Source organism: Anolis sagrei, chromosome 3 (genome assembly GCF_037176765.1).
Source record: "Anolis sagrei isolate rAnoSag1 chromosome 3, rAnoSag1.mat, whole genome shotgun sequence".
NCBI classification, from domain to species: Eukaryota; Metazoa; Chordata; class Lepidosauria; order Squamata; family Dactyloidae; genus Anolis; species Anolis sagrei.
The window spans coordinates 234,469,613-234,490,972 of NC_090023.1; the positions used below are offsets into that span (position 1 = coordinate 234,469,613).

The 21,360-nt window shown below is 38.9% G+C and overlaps 1 protein-coding gene across 12 annotated transcripts in view; it reads right to left on the bottom strand.

Moving 5' to 3' along the window:
* The window catches only part of DOCK10 (dedicator of cytokinesis 10), a 211,773-nt gene that overhangs the window by 102,336 nt on the left and 88,077 nt on the right, over positions 1-21,360 (bottom strand). For 8 of the 12 annotated variants that reach the window (XM_060767871.2, XM_060767878.2, XM_060767873.2 and 5 more), the window contains 2 exons: positions 3,540-3,659; positions 921-1,010 (listed from right to left, as the gene is read on the bottom strand). In XM_060767871.2, coding sequence (XP_060623854.2) covers positions 921-1,010; positions 3,540-3,659 — 210 coding nt within the window. Of the gene's footprint in view, positions 1-920; positions 1,011-3,539; positions 3,660-21,143; positions 21,327-21,360 lie in introns of those variants that run through there. The other 4 variants (XM_060767874.2, XM_060767867.2, XM_060767872.2 and 1 more) reach the window with 3 other exon arrangements.

The window sequence follows — 21,360 nt, forward strand, 5'->3', positions numbered from 1 at the left end:
GCCAGCGGAAAGTGTAGTGTGCAATGGGAGAGGGGAGGAAGGGAGGGGAAAAGAGGAGCATCCCTACTTCAAGGATTTTCACTTATCACGGGTGGTCCTGGAATGTAACACCCGTGATAAGTGAGGTAACACTGTAACCCAGAATATCAAGACAGATAACCCACAATATCTGCTTTGAACTGGGTTATCTGAGTCCACACTGCCATATAATCCAGTACAGTGTGGATTTTATACAGCTGTGTGAAAGGGTTTGAAGGCTTCCTTACTCTTTCTGCAGCAACCAAACCAGTCCCAACCTACAGCATAGCCAATAAAGCTTCCTCCACTGCTATGCATGTCAGGAGAAGAAGGGAATTATAGGAACTTGCAAAGCACTTGGCTATATCCCAGCCACAAAATCATTACATCAGCCACGGAGACTTCTAAAGTGATTACATCAGACCTACTGGATGAAAGAATGGCTTTGTCTCAGGTAATGGACAAAGAGTCAAATGTTTCTACAACAACTTGCAGTCCTCCAGACACAAAAGGTAAGGGTGAGAACTTCAGTAACCCTACAGCAAGTTCAAGAGGTAATTGATGTTTGCTGTAGCATGTGAAACCACTATGCCAAGATATGCAAGATTGCAGACTGAGTGTTTTTCATGGATTTATTGTTCATCTTCAGGGCATAAGAAATCATTTGACACTGCGCAGTGTGTAAAATAACCATCCCAACATAGTTGCCATTGTTATTACTGTTTGTTGTCATCATCATCAAAATTAACAATCAGGCACCTTGTTTCTTTCAAACATATAAAAATGCCATTGTTTATATACACTACAACACTGCTTGGGCTTTTAAAAAACAAAAGAAATACAATTTAAACTGCAACATTTCAAACATTAGAGATAAAGGAAGTCAAACAACATCAATTTACCTCCTTAACAAATAAATGTTCTGCTTTCTGTTCTGCATTTTCAGAAACTGATGAGTAAAGTGTTCTTATTTCCCAAGGAACTGTGGCTATCTGAGGGGGAAAAGTATGAGAGCATGAAAAACCGAAGTAAGGAATAGGTTTACAAATAAGAACATAGAATGGTTAAGACTTGTATGCCTCAATCATGTCATTGTGACATTCCAATAACTGTCAAATCAAGAATTATCTTGAGTGAAAGAATAAGTCAATGATCAATGATCATCAGAACTTTCATGTTACTTCTATGGGCAACACTGCTGAAAGGGCCTCCATTGGCACAGTGGGTTAAACCCTTGTGTTGGCAGGACTGAAGACCAACAGATCAGAAATTCGAATCCGGGGAGAGCATGGATGAGCCCTCTCTGTCAGCTCCAGCTCCCCATGTGGGTTCATGAGAGAAGCTTCCCACAAGGACCGTAAAACATCAAACATCCGGGCATCCCCTGGGCAACATCCTTGCAGACGGCCAATTCTCTCACACCAGAAGCAACTTGCAGTTTCTCAAGTCGCTCTTGACTTGAAAAAGAAAACCTATGCTGGACATTCCTGTCATTACTATCAAAATACAGATTGAGCATCCCTTATCCAAAATTCCAAAAACCCAAACTATTCCAAAAACCAAAATTGCATGGAGAAATATTCCTAAAAAGCATTTGTTTGTAGCTCATAGGGTCAGGATAGATAGATAAGGAAGGAGTGCACTTTTGGGTCACTCAAACTATTTAACCCTATTATGACTGCCCAATCGGAAGCATTTTTGGTTCTTCAGTGCTAAGCACTGTTGCACTTCTAATACATACAATACCCAAATGTCTTTGTAGTAGGAGAAGGAAGTGGTTACCAAAAATGAGAAAGCCAGGGGCCAGGTGCAAAAATTCTAGAAAACCTGTAAGATTATCATGAAAAAAAAGCAAACAAATGCTGATCTATTACACAAGAGACTGGAAACAGTAATTCTTCAAATGACTTTGCCCAAGTAATCTACTAAAACAATGGGGAAAATACTATTGGCTACAAATATTAGTGAACTGTGGTTTAAAAAAAATTGACTCTGGTTTGTATGCCTTTTTAGCTAGATGAACTAAATAAAATAATACATAAATAAATAAATAAATAAACTTTAGTTATACACCATCTTCCAGAGGGACTTGGGGTGGCCTACAAAGCACTCAAGGGTGCAAACACATAATATACTTAATATATATTAGACACATAATCTTGCTGACTTTAAGATTGTGCTTACCAAGATTTAAGATATTTTAAAGCTATAGTAGCCTTTAGAGCTAAGATACATAAGATACCCTTTGATGCAATATGTTGTTCAGGCTTGGCCTATCGGGGAGATGGTGGCAGGGTATAAATAAAGATGATGATGATGATTATTATTATTATATACAAATATTGCAGAAACAGTAATATATAACAATAACAGCCAAAATAAATATCTCACTTCACAAAACCCCCTGGTTAAAATATGAGTTTAAAAGGGATTCATATCACAACTTTTATAAAGGACTGGTATAAGTTAAAATGAACTTCCCTTCTGAGAATTAGGTGTGCTCACACCACGAGCTACAGAATTTTTTGCCTCAATCTTTTTTAAAATAGAAGAGCTTCCTGTTCTGTCATTTCAATTTGTTTAAAAACGGCTGCAATAAAACAGCTTGAAATGGCTTCATCACAGAATCTCAAATGTTTTGTAACAATGCACACTTTAACTGGAAAGTGTTCTCCAAAACGTTGTAGAAATAAAACCTGCAACACACTCAGTAAGTACATTCATAGTTTCAAACTAGCATATTTCCATGACCTGAAGGTGATGGGGCTTCCTACCACAGGAAGGGAATATGGAGACCATAAGTTTGGGTTTTGGTAAAAAATCAGCAATAATGTCTATGGAGGGAGGTATTCCTAGACCAAGACGCTATCTGATATAAAATTAGCTGCATCAGTGTTTGCTATATTATAAGATATAGGTTGGAAACCTGTTGATAGACTACACTGGCATAACCATGTCGGCATAAAAGGTAAAGGTAAACATTTTCCCTGACATTAAGTCCAGTCATGTCCAACTCTGGGTGGGGGGGGATGGTGCTCATCTCCATTTCTAGATGAAGAGCCAGTGTTGTCTGCAGACACCTCCAAGGTCATGTGACCAGCATGACTGCATAGAGTGCCGTTACCTTTCCACCAAAGCAGTACCTATTGATCTACTCACATTTGCATGTTTTCAAACTGCTAGGTTGGCAGAAGCTGGGTCTAATAGTAAGAGCTCATCCCACTCCCCAGATTTGAACCACCACCTTTTCTGTCAGAAAGTTCAGCAGCTCAGTGATTTAACCCAAGTGGCAGGAAATAAAGTCTGAAGGCACAATTGTCATGAAGAACAGAATTTACTGGAGAAATAGGTGCTCAAATCAGCAGATTCTGTCACTATATGAGCTGGCAAAAAGTACAACTGCTAGAAGGTGCATTAACATGAGTCTGGCCAAAGAAAATTGGTGCCCCATAGCAAGGAACAGCAGAGCTAACATGATTTTGCTGGAGCCTTAGCTATATTTGTACTAATGTAACACTTACTGAAAAGTCATCCTTGGGAAATAAGATGAGGTCTTTGAATGGGTCATTTTCAACATCCTTCTCAATTTCTGCAATGACTGCTTCATAATCCAAAGGCTCCAAAAGTTTGGGTTTCTCCTGCTGATGAAATAAAACAAAACACAGAGACAAAAAGACAACATTAAGTCTCAATTTCCACATTCATCCTCTATTTTCTTTCAGAGCTGAGTCTTCATTTCTAGTATGTCACACAATGGTGGTGCTGTGAGTTTTCTTACTCTGCATGATGTAGTATAGCGTGACACACATAAGCAACTAGTTGACTGGTCACAGTTATCATTATCACCCTGAATATTTCTTGAAAGTCATTCTGCTCTGTGGAATATTATAATATGGAGATAATTACAACTCATCCTACACGGTCACATTAACCTACTCATTAAGCTTAGGAACTTGTCTACCATTTTTTAAAACCATAATGGATGTCCACTTTGGCACCGCATAGGGGCAATTTTCTTCCAAATTAGTTTGTTTCAAAATGGTTTATTTTTAATTTCAGTTGTTTCCATGAGCTGTACACTAATTGCTCTCTTGTGCTTGGCAACATTTTCAATCTGTGAGACAGCAAAACACCAATTCTGTGTTTAACTTGGCATTTATCCTGTTCCTTCTATCAGGAGAAACTATTTGGCAGTCAACCCTACATTTTCTTCAGGCAGGAGCTGGTTTATGCCTTCATAATACACTATAGAAGTACTATTATTGTTGAATCATGATATTAGTCATTTAAAGAAATCTCTGAAGATGCAAGACCCTTCCACACAGCCAAGACGTGGATTAAAGAGATCTAGTTAACTTCATAGTGCCGATATAGGCAGTCCAAGAACCTTTTGCAAGCTTCCACAGAATCCACAATGCCCCAGTGATCCAGATTTATCCAAACCCAGGGCTATTTTTTTCTTTGCTTCTATGTGAAATGCCCTGCTTGAAAAAAGTGCCTTTCTACAGAGAGCCAGACAATAGAGAGCAATTTAGCATTCCTATGGGGGTGTTGCCCTTTCCTTGCTGAAGAAGTTGTTTACCTTCCTTCTGGGCTGATTATCCAGATTCCCTCTGTGACTCCTGCAGCTTTGACCCTCTCCTGACAGGTGTTCTGAATTCATCTTCCACTTTTCAGAACTGCCATGTTTATACAGTGATAAACTTCAGTGCATTTTATGGTGTGATTTAGAATTTCTGGTGAGTTTTTGAACACAGTTTTCTGTTGGATGTGGATTACAGGTTGCATTGAAGGTGACCACCCCAACCAAGTGACTATGTAGATGGGATCACCACTGAAGACATTTCCTATTTGCATGTGCCACAATATCTAACCCAATGATAGAGAGGAGAGTTCTCATTGGTAAGGATATTTTAAATACAAGATCTCAAGCAATTAAAATCTTGGGCAAGTGCAGACCAGACACCATTCCCAGAGTTTTCTGGGCTAAATTAGTCCGGAAAACTGTGGGAATACCCACCCCTCCCCTACAGACCAGACACCATTCCCAGAGTTTTCTGGGCTAAATTAGTCTGGAAAACTGTGGGAATACCCACCCCTCCCCTACAGCTCCCAAACCCCTTTGAAAAGGAAAATCAACTTACTTGGCCCCCATTACAGTATTGGAGCAGCTCTCCCGGCACATAGCACTCCCCACTGCTCTCCTGGTGCATCATTTCTACACACTGGGAGAGCTGCTCCAAGACTGTAATGGAGGTTGGGTAACTTTTCAAAGGGGTCTGGGGGCTTCGGGGAGGGGGGTAGGGCCTCCAGATGTTTTGTAAGAGCATCTGGACACCCACCCCAGAAGCGCCCTGCGTTTCTAAAATGTGGATTCTCCTGGGAAAAAGGTGTGTCTGGAATTGCCCTGGGATAAAAGGAGGTTGAGGCTGGACAGGACATAAGAAAGCCACCATAACAACCAATGAGAGCAACCTATTCATACATTGTTATAGACTGTTAAGTAGCAAACAAGAAGACATGAAGGAAAAATTGGGCTGAACTCATGAGATCAAAATACATTTATTCTGCAATTTAGGAAATATGAAAGGTATTTTCTTAAATTATGAGGAAAATTAGCATTTGCATTTTATCCAAGGTTTTTATGTGTGCAGGCTACAGTGCAGGCAATATCAGTGTGTATTGCAAAGATCAGTCCAAGGGGACAAAACCGTTCAGCCTTTCCTCTAGATACTAAAGGACATATTGCACTTATGTGGCCAGAATGCTACATGGACATTGAGCAAAGAAGTGATATGATCTTGTCATCTTAGCCTTTGCAAAACCCAGAGATCTCTTTCTCTCTGGCTCCTCATCTTTCCTTTCAACCTAATAGTCCTAACTGTTTAAGTACATTTAATGTGCACTTAAAGGAACATTAGATATCATCACCTTCTAGCAGCTTTCCTGCCATTATAGTTTAGCTTGTGTCACTCTTTACACTCATTCCAGTCGAGAGTCAATGGGATTGACAGAGAATCAGAACATTAGATGTGCTGTTGGGATTGTAGACAGCCTGCAGTTACTGGGGCAATGTTGTTCTGTGCCTAAAAGCTAGATCATACCTTTTGAATGAGAAATGAATACTGAAATTTTGGGTCTGATCTAGCACAGATGTTTACATAAAGAAGAGTATGCTTGGGCTAGGGAAGACCATTCTAAATCCAAGTTAGAGGAAGTCTGGAATGGCTGGGATTACATGGGTGGAGTACTACGTGATTGAAATGTTTGAATAATAATAATAATAATAATAATAATAATAATAATATAATTTCTGCCTTCCAGAAATATTAAACATAACCTCCAGAGGAGGGTACTCATTCCTGTGGCAAATGAAAATTATCTTTGAGCTCTTGGAGATGGAAGGAACCCATATATACATCACCAGGAACCTCAGCAGGGCATTCCTGATGACATATATATGGAAGCAAGCAACATGGAACAAACAAGCTGCAAAACACTTGATTGCAACTAAAATATTTATTTTATTTATTTACTATATTTCTACCTTGCTCAATCTCCATCTATCTCTAAATACAGATAAACATTTAGACAGCCTGTGACTTGCAGTTTCTTAAGTTGCTCCTGACACGACAAAAAAAAAAAAAGCCTGTTCTTGCATAGTTAGGAATAAACAGGACAAAATACAATTATATTCATCCATTGAAATAAAGTATTTTAGAGAGGTGGTACAGATAGTTCAGAAATAATTTTGTCTGGAATTTTATACTATCTTGTTCTTGTTTGAGGTTTGCAAAAAAGGACACAAGGTGAAATACACAGCTGATCCAACCTACAGCATTTAAATGAGATCATATCACTTTCACATTGAATTGTCCTCTAGGTTTAGCTGACTTTAAAGAAATTCTAAGTTCAAAGTTATTCTGGTTGCCCTGGGTGTGAGGTTGCCGTGTCAAAAAGCATTAGTAAAGTTGTCCATATTATGTTACAAAGTTAACAGCAACTGGATAGAAGGCCAAGGAGACAAAAGTGCAAAGTGTACAAAAAAATCTGTATTTTGGAGAGTCACTTGATTAGCTTATGCAGCAAAGTGAAACTGGTTTTACTGAAATTATTGTAGTTTGCTTATGGGAGTCACATTTCTTACTAATACAGCACATTTGATATAGTACAAGGCCTTGTAGCTTTCCCCTTTTGTTCTTATTCCTGATTTTGAGCAACTCTATTGCCAGTGCAAAATTACTTCCCACAGTTTCTTCCACCCACACACTGACTCCACTCTACCATAACCTTCACAACTTCCTGAAACACATCTCCCTATGAAGGCAGGGTTTTTCAGAGCTCTTAACGTTGAGAGGAAGTGTTCAAATGGATTAAGTGAGAGAGATGCTGGCTCTTCAATGCAGGGATTAAGAATCCAAGAAACATAATCATATGAGGAGGCAAAGCACCTTAGATTTGTTCAACACAGACACTGTTCCTATCTGCCTTTATGCACAGAGAAAAATAATTTAAATAGGAGAATCCACACTGCAGAATTAATGATGTTTGACACCATTTTAACTGGCAGGGCTCAATGCTATGGAATCCTGAAAGTTGTAGTTTGATGAGGTATCAGCACTGTTTGGCACGTAGAATTAAATATCTTATAAAACAACATTACATGATTCCACAGCATTGAGCTATGACAGTTAAATTGCCTTATCACACTAGAGCAAAGATCCACTTTAAATCTGGTTTCTGCCTCCCGTAGAATTCTGGGGTTTGTAGTTCAGTGTGACTCAGAACCTGTCTGGTTGAGCAGTTTAAAGATCCCTCCCTAAAGTACAAGCCCCTCCCTAAACTACAATTTTGCAGGAGGTAGAAACTGGGTTTAAAGTGGATTCATGCTCTAGTGTGATGAGGTCTCAAACAGCCAGGCCCGTAGCCAGGATTTTGTTTCCGGGGGGGGGGGGGGGGGCTGAGTTTGGTTCGGGGGGGGGGCTGAGTCTGAGTGAAAGAGGGTATACTCTAGCAAACCTTACCCCAATACCCCCATGCATATGGGATATATTGAGTATGGTGATCAGATCATGATATGAATAAACATAACAGTTTAAATAATGCACCAGTAAGGCCTTCTCGCGGACCACCATGAGAATTTCGGGGGGGGGGGGGGGCTGAAGCTCCCCGAGCCTCTCCCTCCCGGCTACATGCCTGCAAACAGCATTCATGTACCTTCAGAAAGAAAATCTGTTCATGATTTAGAGACCTGGAAAATCATTGTGCTGAAGATACTGGAAATGGGGATCATGTAAGTAAATGCCTGCACAGGATTTCATGTGCTAAAGCATCTCTTCTAGTAAACGTTATCACAGTTAAAAAATCAAAACAAAACAGAACAAAACAAAACTAAACAAACCATGGCCAGTGCATGATCTATTAGTATGACTCCCAGTCACAGATTTCATTCGATTTACATCCTCCATCAATTGAACTGAGTCAAATGCTTGACTTCTCATGCACTGGGTTCAGAAATTCATCCCAGCTGCTACAGGATCATGTGCCAGACAGATATAAATTAGATCCTGCGGAGCCATTTCAATACTGTAATTTGTCACTTTTCTCCACAGTAGTATGTTATCAGAAAGTATTTTCTTGTCAGGACTGTAGAAAAGTGAAGGAAGGAAAATGTATTTGTCCTCAGTTTGGAAGAATATTTAAACCAATGCTAACTTGTAACATTAAGCATCCCAGCCCTACCCCAGATGCAACTGTGATGCCCAGGAACTCACATGGAGCTCTTTGGCCAGAAAGGAATGGAGGTGATACAGGGACAAGCAATCTCCATCTCTGTGCTAATCAGTGCACAAAAAGGATAATGATAATGACAGTGGTGCCTATATGGACTGAAATGAGCCCAATCCCGCTGTCCAGATGATCATCAAGTCCATAGATACCCCAGGGTTTCCTGCAAACTCTGGAGTATCCCGACTTTGCTTTGTATGAATCCCCCCAGAGCCACCCCAATTGCTCACCTCTGCTTTAAAGAATCAGCTGCATTTGTCTTAAAATAATTATAAATAAATAAATAACAATCTTTATTTATACCCTGCTTATCTCCCTCACGGGACCCAAAGCAGCTTACAACACCTTAAAATCAAACAAACAACAGACCAAATACATCAACAGAAAATATGAATATCATAAAATAAGCAATTTAAAAACCAATCTATAATATACAGTCACATTTGTGTATCACATAATGTCAAGTTATATTGCATTTTTCTTATTCAGAGCAGGTAAAAAATTCAATGTATGCTTTGCATAGTTTCCTCTGAGGTGGTCCTCTGTTTTTCCTTTCATACTTCCCCCACTGGTAATACACTTTTTTCATTAGTACAACAGATGTGCATCCACAATCCAGTGTTTATTATGATTTAACATTGTGTATAGAAATTTCTCATGGCCCAAATACCCCAAGGGAGCCAGAGCCCAACTGATCTAGGACATTGCATAGAGTCAGCTCTGGTTAGTACTTGGATAGGAGACTCCAACCAATACCAAGTGCTGGAAGGAACTGGCAAACCACTTCTAGGCACTTGCTGCCAAAAAAATCCTATAAAATTCATAGGGTCACTAAAAGTCAATAGGCAACTGGAAGGTACATAAAGACAGTATAAATGGCTCAGGTTTTTTCTTCCTCCAAAATCCCATTCCAGCTTAAAATAAGTACTGTTTTGTCTTTCTGAAGCCAAATGGAAGTGTTTCTATTAACTGTTAGAGGGAAGGATTTTGAGTATAATACAACTGTTCCAAAACACATAATGCTATATAAATTATTAGGAGCCAGTGTAGTATAGTAGGCTGGAGACCAAGGTTAAAATCTCAGTTTAGCCATGGAAACATACTGTGTGATCTTGAGCCAGTCACACTATCTTAGCTTCAAGTGGAAGGCAATGGAAAGCCTCCTCTGAATACACCTGCCAAGACTATATGATAGTTTACTGTATGGCCCCCATAATTTAAAAAGATATCTTGAAGGCATGCAACAACCTAAACAGAAACTATCAGGATCCAGATTTGTTTTTCTGTCAACATCAATATAGTAGGCCCTTGATATCCTCTGATTACAGGGCGCTCCATGGATACCAACATGTGTAGTTGTGCTTGTAGCCTCTGGCCATTTACTTTCAGACTTGAGGAAGCTACGGGAGCTTTGCAAAAAAAACCAAAAACAAAAAAAAACCACCCTGCATCTGTGGTTATGCAATTCTCATCAAAGTAATAGTAATAGCTTTAGTAAAATGATGCCCCTAATTATAAATTATAGATTTGTTTTTTCTATTTTTAAAAATATTTTCAAGCTGTGGATAGATGCATATTTTGTATATAGAGGGCTGACTGTGCGATATATTTCAGAAATAATTATTTGCTTCATATACTTTCAGTACATGGGGCTTCAGAGATGGGGAACAAACTCCTAAAGTGCTGTAAAGTGAAAAATCCCTGATTAGAATAATACATTGCATGGCTTTAAACCAGTGGTTCCCAACCTTTTTTTGACCAGGGACCACTTGACCAGTAACCACTTTGATCAGGGATCGCTCTCCAACACTGGTACGAATCAGTTTTTGATCAAATTTAGATTTGGTTTGGTTATTTGGGGTGCTGATTCAGAAAACTGTATTGGATAGACCATATCAGCTCTAGTTTCTGATGCAGAACATATGCCATCTAGTAGTCAACATCTGTTCACCCACAGAATACCATATTTAATAATCTAGAGCTGATGTGGTCTATTCAAGGGTTCAGGGCTGGTTAGTGGCACAAAAGGAGTGGAAATAATAAAATAAAATAAAATATAAAATAAAAAAGAGGAAGGAGGCTCACGGACCATATTTTTATCCTCATGGCCCATTGGCCCATTGGTGGTCCACGGCCCACAGGTTTGCTCATGTAAAAACCAAAATGCTGACCACATGAGCCATGAAATGCATTTGTTGCTGTAACTGATGTCAGAAAGGAGGGAGAAGCCAGGATGGCCCATGGTCAAACAGGAAATGAGAAGGTTGATATGGCAAGATGTGGAGTTTCCCCAGTGTCTGGATTTTCCCATTACTTTGAGTTCCCAAGAACTGTTACCATCAAAATTCACATTAATTTTCAGTAATTTTCAGTATTTTAGAACCATTTTCAGAAAGGTATGCTTCTTGTGTCTGGTGGGAGTTCTAATTTCATATGAAGAGACTTGTTATTTTTGTAAAAAGCAGGCTGAATCCTCTCAAACTTTGAATTAGTGCATTTCTCTCTAGTGATACTTGCTGAAAGATTTGCAACCGAGCTAGGCTCACTGAAAGCTTTAACAGTCCCAGGATTGTCTCTTTTGTGAATTTAATTTGTCTGGTTCTCCTGGAAATGACCCAATTAAGCAGTCTCTTTGCCAAGACTGTATGGGACAGGATTGGATTTTTAATGCCTTTTTTTATATTTGCTAGCTCTAATGGGTAATGAATTATGTTAGCTGGATGCAAATAATGATGTAGCTATAAAAAGAGGCACTCGCTAGCACGCTCCTACTATTACACCCAATTTCTACAGAACATTTATTCACTAGAGTATAAAATGGACAATCCTAATCCATTATTCCCAGTAAGACTTCTCTTATCAGGCACCTGGCTAGTGCTATTGCCAGAACTTGAGAAAATTTTCACTACAATTCACATCTGTAATAATACACACTATACACAGAGAGGAAGGACATGTAGGCATGCATGGACACATACATATGTTTGTTTCAAAATGCAGCTTGTTAATCATTCAATGACATTTCTTCTGCTACTAGCCCTCACTCTTTGTTCCAGTCACAACACTGTAGCTCTTCCAGCAATGACAACTAAAAATATCATCATAATTGATTTCATAGAAGCAGACACAGTGAGCAATTTGCCCGAGGTTTCAAAATGTAACCATACTCAGAGCATACATTTAATTCAAAGCTTTTTTTGGAACAATGGGGCCAAGCAGTGGATGTACAGGATCTTCAGAAACAATGTAAATTGACTAAAACCCCGGGGACAGAGTCCTACAACCCTAGAGTCTAAGCAGCATACTGTTTTATCATGATCCTACTTTGTGACTGTGGTTTTGGAATGCTGAAAGTCTTTTGAATTCTAAAAGGTGTTAAAGGCTTACTTTAACACCTTTTCAAGAATTACTACATAATTTGTCAATCAGGAAACATGCAATTAATATACTAAGTCTTCGTTGTATGTCTTCAAGCTCAACATGGCACTAGCATGTTATACATTCAGGCTCCATATTTGCTGGGTTTAGGGACATAAGAACACATGTCCCTAACTCCTCCACCCCCTGAAAACAAAAAAACACATAACACATGTGACACATGGGAAGCTGGAGGTCAGAAAGTGAATTTGATCTACCAGTAGTATTAGTTCCGGTTGGTGGAAGGATGCTACTGGGTACAATCAGTTGATAGTCATGTCATTTTGAAACACATAGGACACTTGATTGCTGTTAACTTCCAAAGGGACTTTATAATGCTATTTTGACTTATGGTAAACCCATGAATGAGAGATCCTTTGAGCTTTAACAAGTTATTCATATATGAACATGGCTGTGTCATATGAAATTTGGCTCTTGTGGCTATGCAACACTACTAAGAAGGACAGGATTCTGCTTTGTGCGCTCCTATTATTCCTGCTGAGTTAATATAATGCAATGTCTTTTGCCCTCTGTACTCACTTTGTACTATAGAAATAGACAAAGAGGGAAAGCAAAGAATGAGATAGAAACTGTGATATGTTAAATGCAGCTGGAAGACTATGATAACAAAGAATCAGAACCGTTCTTGCCAAATTTGGACAGTTGTGAAATATGTTATTAATATTTTCATTTCTGTTCTAATGAAGATTAGGCTTTTGTGGATATGTACATTTTGACTGAATGGCATTCTCATAATCTAACTTTCATGAGGAAGTACAAGTGTCAAAGATCTGATATAAGAAGGTACAAACTGAATCTAGCTTCCCCTTTTCATGAACTTGTTACTGCTCTGTTATGGGCCAAAGAATATGAAGTCAATGTATTGTCAAATGCTTTCATGGCCAGAAACACTGGGTTGTTGTGAGTTTCCCAGGCTGTATGACCATGTTCCAGAAGCATTCTCTCCTGATGTCAGGAGAGAATGCTTCTGGAATATGGCCATACAGCCCAGGAAACTCACAACAACCATATGAAGTCAACCTCTGTTTTCATGAAGATCTTGCAGCCTTTGATCCATTATAGACATAACTTATAAAACTGGGGGGGGGGGGGGCACTGAGAAAATACAGTATTTTCATAATCAAGGGTATTCTTGAGCACAATGTAAGATGGAGAGAATTCTGTTCAAGAAATATAACAAGTCAGACCTATCACTCAAAACTCAAAGACTGGAGGATGCATAGTGATTTTAAAAAGCCATTGTATAGTGATATTCCAGAACAATGTCTGGGAGCAGTATGAAATTCCATGTTTGGATGTTGACATAACAGATTTCAGAATGTCTGTGACTTAAAATAAAAATATATGTTGGCACTTCTGATAGGAGATTGTTTCCAGACAAGACTGTCATCATGAAATGATCCTTGCCTCTATCATGGGATTTTAAGCAGGATCCAAATGACATCTTCCAGTTGTAACCTTCTCATGTTTCCCATCACTTCTTCCATCATTTTTTAATTTCTTTCCACTAAAAAAGGTTAAGGAGGAAACCATGGAAAACTTGTGCAATGCAACTAGATTGAACATTCTAGGAGCTGTTTATCTGGAAATACCAGACGCATACATTCTCAGGAGCAACAGCTAACTTCAGCAAGCTGATAACATTAATACATATTTAGTTATACATATCTTCTGAAATACTTGTTATATGTATCTACTGAAATACTTTTTAGTGTCAGATTTCAATATGGGGATATTGACAAGAAATTTAAAATAATTTAAAATCATTTTAAACCTAGTTTCCCATGGGAGTGAGTTCCAAAGTGTCAAATGCTCTTATCAATTGTACTTGTGATGGTTGTAAGATAGAGAAAAGGATCTCCACTGAGGATCTTCATGTTTGTATAGGCTTGTAGGAGGAGGTGGGGTCATTCTGACAGGTGAAGCATGAAATACATAGTACAGAAATGAAACAGTACTCAATTTCAGCAAGGAAATCAATATACTCCCTGTCACTATCTCCAGTCAATTCCCTGACTGTTATAGCCTTTTGAACCCACTGAAGATTCCAAACTACTTCAAAAAGCAGCATTTCTTGACGATTTAGATTTGCTTTTTGAAAAAGGGCAAGGAAACTGCAGGATGGATAGAGTTAAAATGCCCATGAAAACCTTTTATCACTCCAGGCTAATTGGAAATGATAGGATACTTCGGTTTCTTGAAGGGCAGAAAATACATACATCTAGAAGATTCAAATAACAAGGAGATTTTTATCAATCAATGATATCTCAAGCTTGGTTGGTGAGAACAAGAGAGGGAGAAGAGGAGGGGGTAAGAGAGGCGGGAGAGAAAGAGAGACAGAGCCTTCTTGGTGGCTGCACATCAACTCTGGAACTCCCTGCCAAGAATGGCCCCTTCCCTGCTGTCCTTCTGGTGTCAGGCTCAAACCTTTTTATTCAGACAAGTTTTAAAGAAGGTTTTAAAAGCCTGTCTGTGCTGGTGTGTTTTTTAGTTTTGAATACATTTGCATGGATTTAAACTGATTTTTAAAATACCAATGACATTGAATCCTGTTTTAATTTGTATATATTTGGAGATTTTTTAATTGTATTGAAATGTTTTTAATGTAAGCCACTTTGAGTCTCCCTGTGGAGAGAAAAAGGGAGGTAATAAATAAACATATACATTATAATAATGTATATAAAGCCGCTTGCTTGTTAATATATATGCATAAGCAAACTCTATTATTATAAAAAAATAATTTCAACTTTGTCCACCACTATGATGAAGAAAGTGTGTCTTGGACAGTTCTGACAGAGCTACCCGCACTTTAGAATCATAGAATCAAAGAGTTGGAAGAGACCTCATGGGCCATCCAGTCCAACCCCCTGCCAAGAAGCAGGAACACTGCATTCAAATCACCCCTGACAGATGGTCATCCAGCCTCTGTTTAAAAGCTTCCAAAGAAGGAGCCTCCACCACACTCCGGGGCAGAGAGTTCCACTGCTGAACGGCTCTCACAGTCAGGAAGTTCTTCCTCGTGTTCAGATGGAAATCCCCTCTCTTGTAGTTTGAAGCCATTGTTCCGCGTCCTGGTCTCCAAGGAAACAGAAAACAAGCTTGCTCCCTCCTCCCTGTGGCTTCCTCTCACATATTTATACATGGCTATCCTATCTCCTCTCAGCCTTCTCTTCTTCAGGCTAAACATGCCCAGCTCCTTAAGCCGCTCCTCATAGGGCTTGTTCTCCAGACCCTTGATCATTTTAGTCGCCTTCCTCTGGACACATTCCAGCTTGTCAATATCTCTCTTGGATTGTGGTGCCCAGAATTGGACACAATATTCCAGGTAATTGGACACATATTTCCTCCCCTTTTCCCCGTATGATGGATGAAAGTGTAGCGGGGCAATTTGCATTGCCACTTTTTCTCCCATTTGATAGGGACAGGATGCCAACACACCCTGCCCCATTTTCCCTGTATGATGGTGGAAGGAGGGAGGGCATGTGAGGTGACACTAATCAGGCTAACTTGATTTACTCCATGATAACCATTGGATGCAGCCTAGACTTAATTACACAGTGTGCCTGTGTCAGACACACCTTAGATCTACCTCTTCCAGGGACTTAAAACTGAACTTGAATATCTCATCTTTTGAATACTTCATCTTATACAGGCTGACTGATAGTGCGGGAAAAAAAACGAATAAAAAGAGTGCCCAGTGTTGGATAGAAAGGCTGCTAAATAAACGAAGTGAACTGTCACTCTGGCAATGGAGTAAGATAGGGAACCCAGAAGTCCACTTTCCAACATTAAAGGATTAGGGGAAAATATTGCCTTATCTGTTCTGCTGTCACACAGTAACTAGCAGTGGTTTTGCAAAGTGAAATACCTCACCAGAAATTGTAGAATAACATCATATTCAAAATACAGAATGGCATTACCCACATTAACTGCATCACTCCTGTTAACAAGAAAAATAATTCAATGAAATGCATCCATTTCACCCCATAAATTAAACAAAAGACCATTCAGGGGGTTATGACAAAAGGGTGCAAACTACATTATTAATCCTACACAGTATATCCACCCCTAAGAAACATACCGACAGAATAGCATGTCACAGAGACTGTTCTTAATACATACAAAGAGGGGAAAGATTCAGAACATACTGCTTTCTTTTTAAAGAGACAGGATCAAAGCTCATCACCAGCATTTATTTATTTGTTTGTTTCTTTGTTTCTAGACTGCTTTATCTCCCTGAAGAGATTCAGGCCGCTTTACACACACACACACAAAGACAAACATTCAGTGCCTCGGGCGAGAACAAACAATGACACAAAACTATTTTAAATTAGGTTGTAAAGCAAATATGTGAATTAAAAAAGAGATACATAGCTATTTAAAAGAACCTTTTTGAAATGCTGCTGCTCTTGTTTTTGAACCAGGATGTGGTTTAAAGAAAAATTAAGTAAAAATACTTTGCCCAGTAGAGCTCTCTTCCTGCACAATCAGAGGTAGATAAAAACTAACAAATTTGAAAGAGGTCGTATACTCTTGTTTGAATTAAGACACAGTCAGCTAAGTACAATACAGTCAAGGATATATATCCTTATCCATACTGGTAGCATCCACATAAGCCTTCTTATCTTCTTTGCTAGACAGAGATGTATATTTTTGACAAAAACAGACAAATAGATAAACATTGTTTCTCTACAAAATCACCATGTATAATATTAACTAAGAGAGTGGATTGGTCCACAATGCCAGTAAAAAGTAGGGAGATGTTTTCTCATTAAGTGTAGGAGAGATGAATATTTAGATTCTATAAAAATTAAACTCTTTCAAACTCACAAAATATAACGGGATACAATTTTAGATGAATATAGAAAGACATTTCGAAGTGGATCTCCACTCTGTCAAACAGAAACCCGCATTCTCCAGTGGTTCCCAACCTTTGGTCCTCAAGGTGTTTGGGACTTCAGCTCTCACAATTCCTAACAGCTGGTAAGCTGGCTGGGATTTCTGGGAGTTGAAGTCCAAAATAACTGGAGGACCAAGGACTGGGAACCACTGTAAGGATAATCTCATCCTGAGATACAATCTTGAAATTAAATGAATATGTGCATGTTCAGAGTTTGGGCTGCTATATTTGAAAGATAAGTTGGATGAGCCCAATGTAGTAGTTCTCATAATTGCAGTTTTGGAAAGTAACAATATACATTCAACTTTTACAAAAACCACTAAAATCAGTATTTTTTATTTTTTTTAAAACACACACACACCCTAAATTCAATGAGAAGCTCCAGTAATAGTATGATAACTGGGTCTGGAAGCTCTAAGAGTTATGCTGTTTCTGCTTTGCTCCTTCGGGACCACTGTTTGCACAACGCAGAACGGAACAACTAACCAAGACGGGGAGAGGAGTGCGAGACTGAAGTAATGTAAGCCAGGACAGACACAGATAATATAGAAGGAATGTAAGAGTTCTTCAATGGTAAAATCCTAACCCTTACTTGAACCCTAACCCTAACCCTAAACCTTATCCTAACCCTCCCCTTCTTTCTATCGTTCCACCAAATGCAACTACCAAGTATTGCAACTACCACCCCTCCTCCTTTCCATGCACTGTGGGAATGGTAGGAAATGGGGTGACACCTTCCTGTTGCATTCCCCAATTTCTTCTAATGTGAGTTAGAATTGGGTTAATCAGTTTTATCCTATGTTACAGGCCCCATGTAGTTCACTTTGCAAAACTACTGCTAGTTATTGTGTGACAGTAGAGCAGACACGGCAATATCTTCCCCTAATCCTTTGATACTGGAAAGTGCACTTATATTAACCTTGCGTAAGCAGGTCAATGCCCCCTGGTGGTGCAGTGGGTAAAACCACTGAGCTGCTGAACTTGCCGACCATAAGGTGGGCTGTTCGAATTTGGGGAACAGGGTGAGCTCCTGCTGTTAGCCCCAGCTTCTGCCAACCTAGAACATGGCCATACAGCCCAGAAAACATGCAAATATGAGCTGATCAATAGGTACCACTTTGGCAGGAAGGTAATGGCACTCCGTGCAGTCATGCTGGCCACATGACCTTGGAGGTGTCTACCGACAATGTTGGCTCTTCAGCTTAGAAATAGAGATGAGCACCACCCCCCAGAGTTGGACACAACTAGCCTTAATGTCAGGGGAATCCTTGACCTTTTTTACAGCCAAGAAGTTCCTGGACATTGTATAGACATTCAGAAGTGGCTTCTGGTCTGATGTGTGGTATAGAGATTGTATAGATGGATCCCAAAATAGCCAAGGAAGACTTTCCCTGACATCTGTCATGTGATCCAATGTGTTTGAAAAGAATGCCAAAGAATGTAAATTATGTGCTCTACTACTGAATTATGGTATCTCGCTATTAGTACGTATCTTATTTCTTTACTTGCATTACTGGCTGCACAGGCCCAGATCACACTGTGAACATGGTTATCAAATGAGAGTATTTCTTCCCACTCATCACTTTGCAAATATTTATGCCTCCTGTTCCCTCACACCATTTCCTTCTAATGTTATTAGTCCCAAAGCTGCAATTTGCTGCAGGAAAAAAAATGTGGGGAAAGCAACAGCAACAACAACAATGATTTATGTGCTGCCTTTTCTCTCCTAAAATAGATTCATCGGGAATTATGTCATAATTAATGAATTACATCAGGTTACTGAATTAACTTCCAATATCACTTTTAAAAAGAAGACCTCAAATTTTTGTGAAGTAAAATTTTGGATCTTCTGGAAATTGCCTAAGGCCCCTTATACACTGTCCTTATATTCCAGCATCTGATCCCAGATTCTCTGTTTATCCCAGATTATATGGCATTGGAGACTCATATAATTCAGTTCAAAGCAGATAACTTGAGATCAAATCCTGGGATATAAGGACAGTGTAGAAGGGGCTTCTGTCTTCAACTAATCCAACTACCAATCTCCAGTGTCTCATCTACTTTGACTGTGTTTTTATATGATGTCTGAGAGTCTGCAGTGTCTGTCAATAATGCTAAGTAACTGAGCCTTTCTTTTGCAAAGAAATGAAACTAGATCACCTGTGATTCAGAAACATGTAATACCAAGCCAGACCCAATTAAATATCACTTTAGCAAATGTATTGAGGAAGGATGTCATGACAGTGAGACGACTCCTTCAAGAGTTCTCACCTTCATTACATGAACACCAAGTACTTTTGTTTTTCTCAGTTTGAACAAAAAAAAATATGGATTTTTCCCCATTTGTGTAACCAAGTATAGGCAGACGCCTTATGTTGAAAAAAAAAAAGACAGGCTATTTGTTCACAAAGATGAAAACAACCCAATCCAGTGATTCTACTTTTTAACAATAAAGAAGTAGAAGCAGAAGTTAAACTTTAAATTTTTGTACATTTACAGTATGTACAAAATTCTTGCAAATCCACAAACTTCCTCCAAGAAAAAAAAACCCACCCCACAAATACGCATACAGACACAGACATGCCAAACCAAATCTTCACAGTCTTGGAACTTGTAGAACTTTTGTGCATTCTCATTTATTTAGCATGTAGCATTGAAAAACAAAAAAACAAATTCAGATTTTCAGTCTTATACATAACTAACTGTATTAATGTGTGGTTTAGAAATTGATTGAGTAACATCTTCTGATTATCATCCAATGAATATGGAAACACCTGTTGGGATGTAGGAAAAATTAATGACACTATGTGTCAGGCAGTTGTGCCCAAGTTGTCATTTCCCACATGGGTACACTGTAGTTTTGAAATATCCCGCCATTCCAATAATTGGGATTCCAGAACCGTAGTGTTCAGAATGCACTTTCTGATAACCTGGGGTTCTCTTTTTTCCCTTCTCTCTCCCTTTCTTAAAGGTAAAGGTTTTCCCTTGACATGAAGTCTAGTCATGTCTGACTCTGGGGGATGGTGCTCATCTCCATTTCTAAGCCAAAGAGCCAGTGTTGTCCGTAGACACCTCCAAGGTAATGTGGCTGGCATGACTGCATGGAGCGACGTTATCTTCCTGCCAAAATGGTACCTATTGATCTACTCACATTTGCATGTTTTCGAACTGCAAATGGAGCTGGGGCTAACAGTGGGAGCTCACCCCACCCCCCACATTCAAGCTGCTGACTTTTTGGTTCAGTAGCTCAGCTGTTTAATCTGCTGCACCACCGGGGGCTTCTCTCCCTTTCTTACAGAGGGAAAATAAGAAATTCTAAACTTATAGACAACATGAGAAAACAAAATTTAAGTTAATTTCATTGTATAATGTTTCTTGACTCACTAAATTATACCTATCAATGTGCATGCCTTGAACATTGTTATTTAAAAATAGTATTAAAGGATTCATTTTTCTGCCAACTTGCTATTTCAATGTTACCACCATTCCCCAGCTCTTTGTCAATTTGATCATATAGAACAGCTGATGACCTGATCCACTCATCAATTATGGAGAATTAGTTTTCTTACAGTTAGAAACAACACATTTGTAGGCTTCTGTTAACCCATGAAAACCCCTTTCAGTATCCTTTTCATGAAACCATGCTTTAAAATAATAATGGACTAAAACAACAAGTGGGCATAACAGTATGTAAGATCCTGTGATTTCTGTCATACTTTCAAAAAAGAATGCTTGAATATAATTTTTAAAATAGGATATACATTTAGTTTTGCCAAAATCAAATGTGTCCCATGAAGTTTAACTGAACTTAATGGATTCAATTAGAATTATGATACATTGGTAGACTAACAGAATGCCCAGCAGCTTCATAGAGTCAATTACAAACTACAGCATATGAATAGTAGTCCAGATTCTCTTCTCCCCGCATTGTCTAGAATTGAGTATTTCCATGAGAAAAGAACCAGACAAAATACAGAAGAGGAACAGAGCATATACATACACAGCTCAGCCTGTGGATTTCTCCTCGGTTTACTCTCCTAATCGTCCTTTTCTTCCTCCGGAGTTCACTGAGTTCTCTTTTAAAGACTTTCCCTCGGAAACTCATTGTGTCAGAAGAAACTCAAGCAGCAAAACAGGCCATGTTAGAAAACATCCTTTTAATGTTTTATCGGTATCAGCCTCACTGAAGTGAAGATTTTAACTGTACAGCAAAAAAG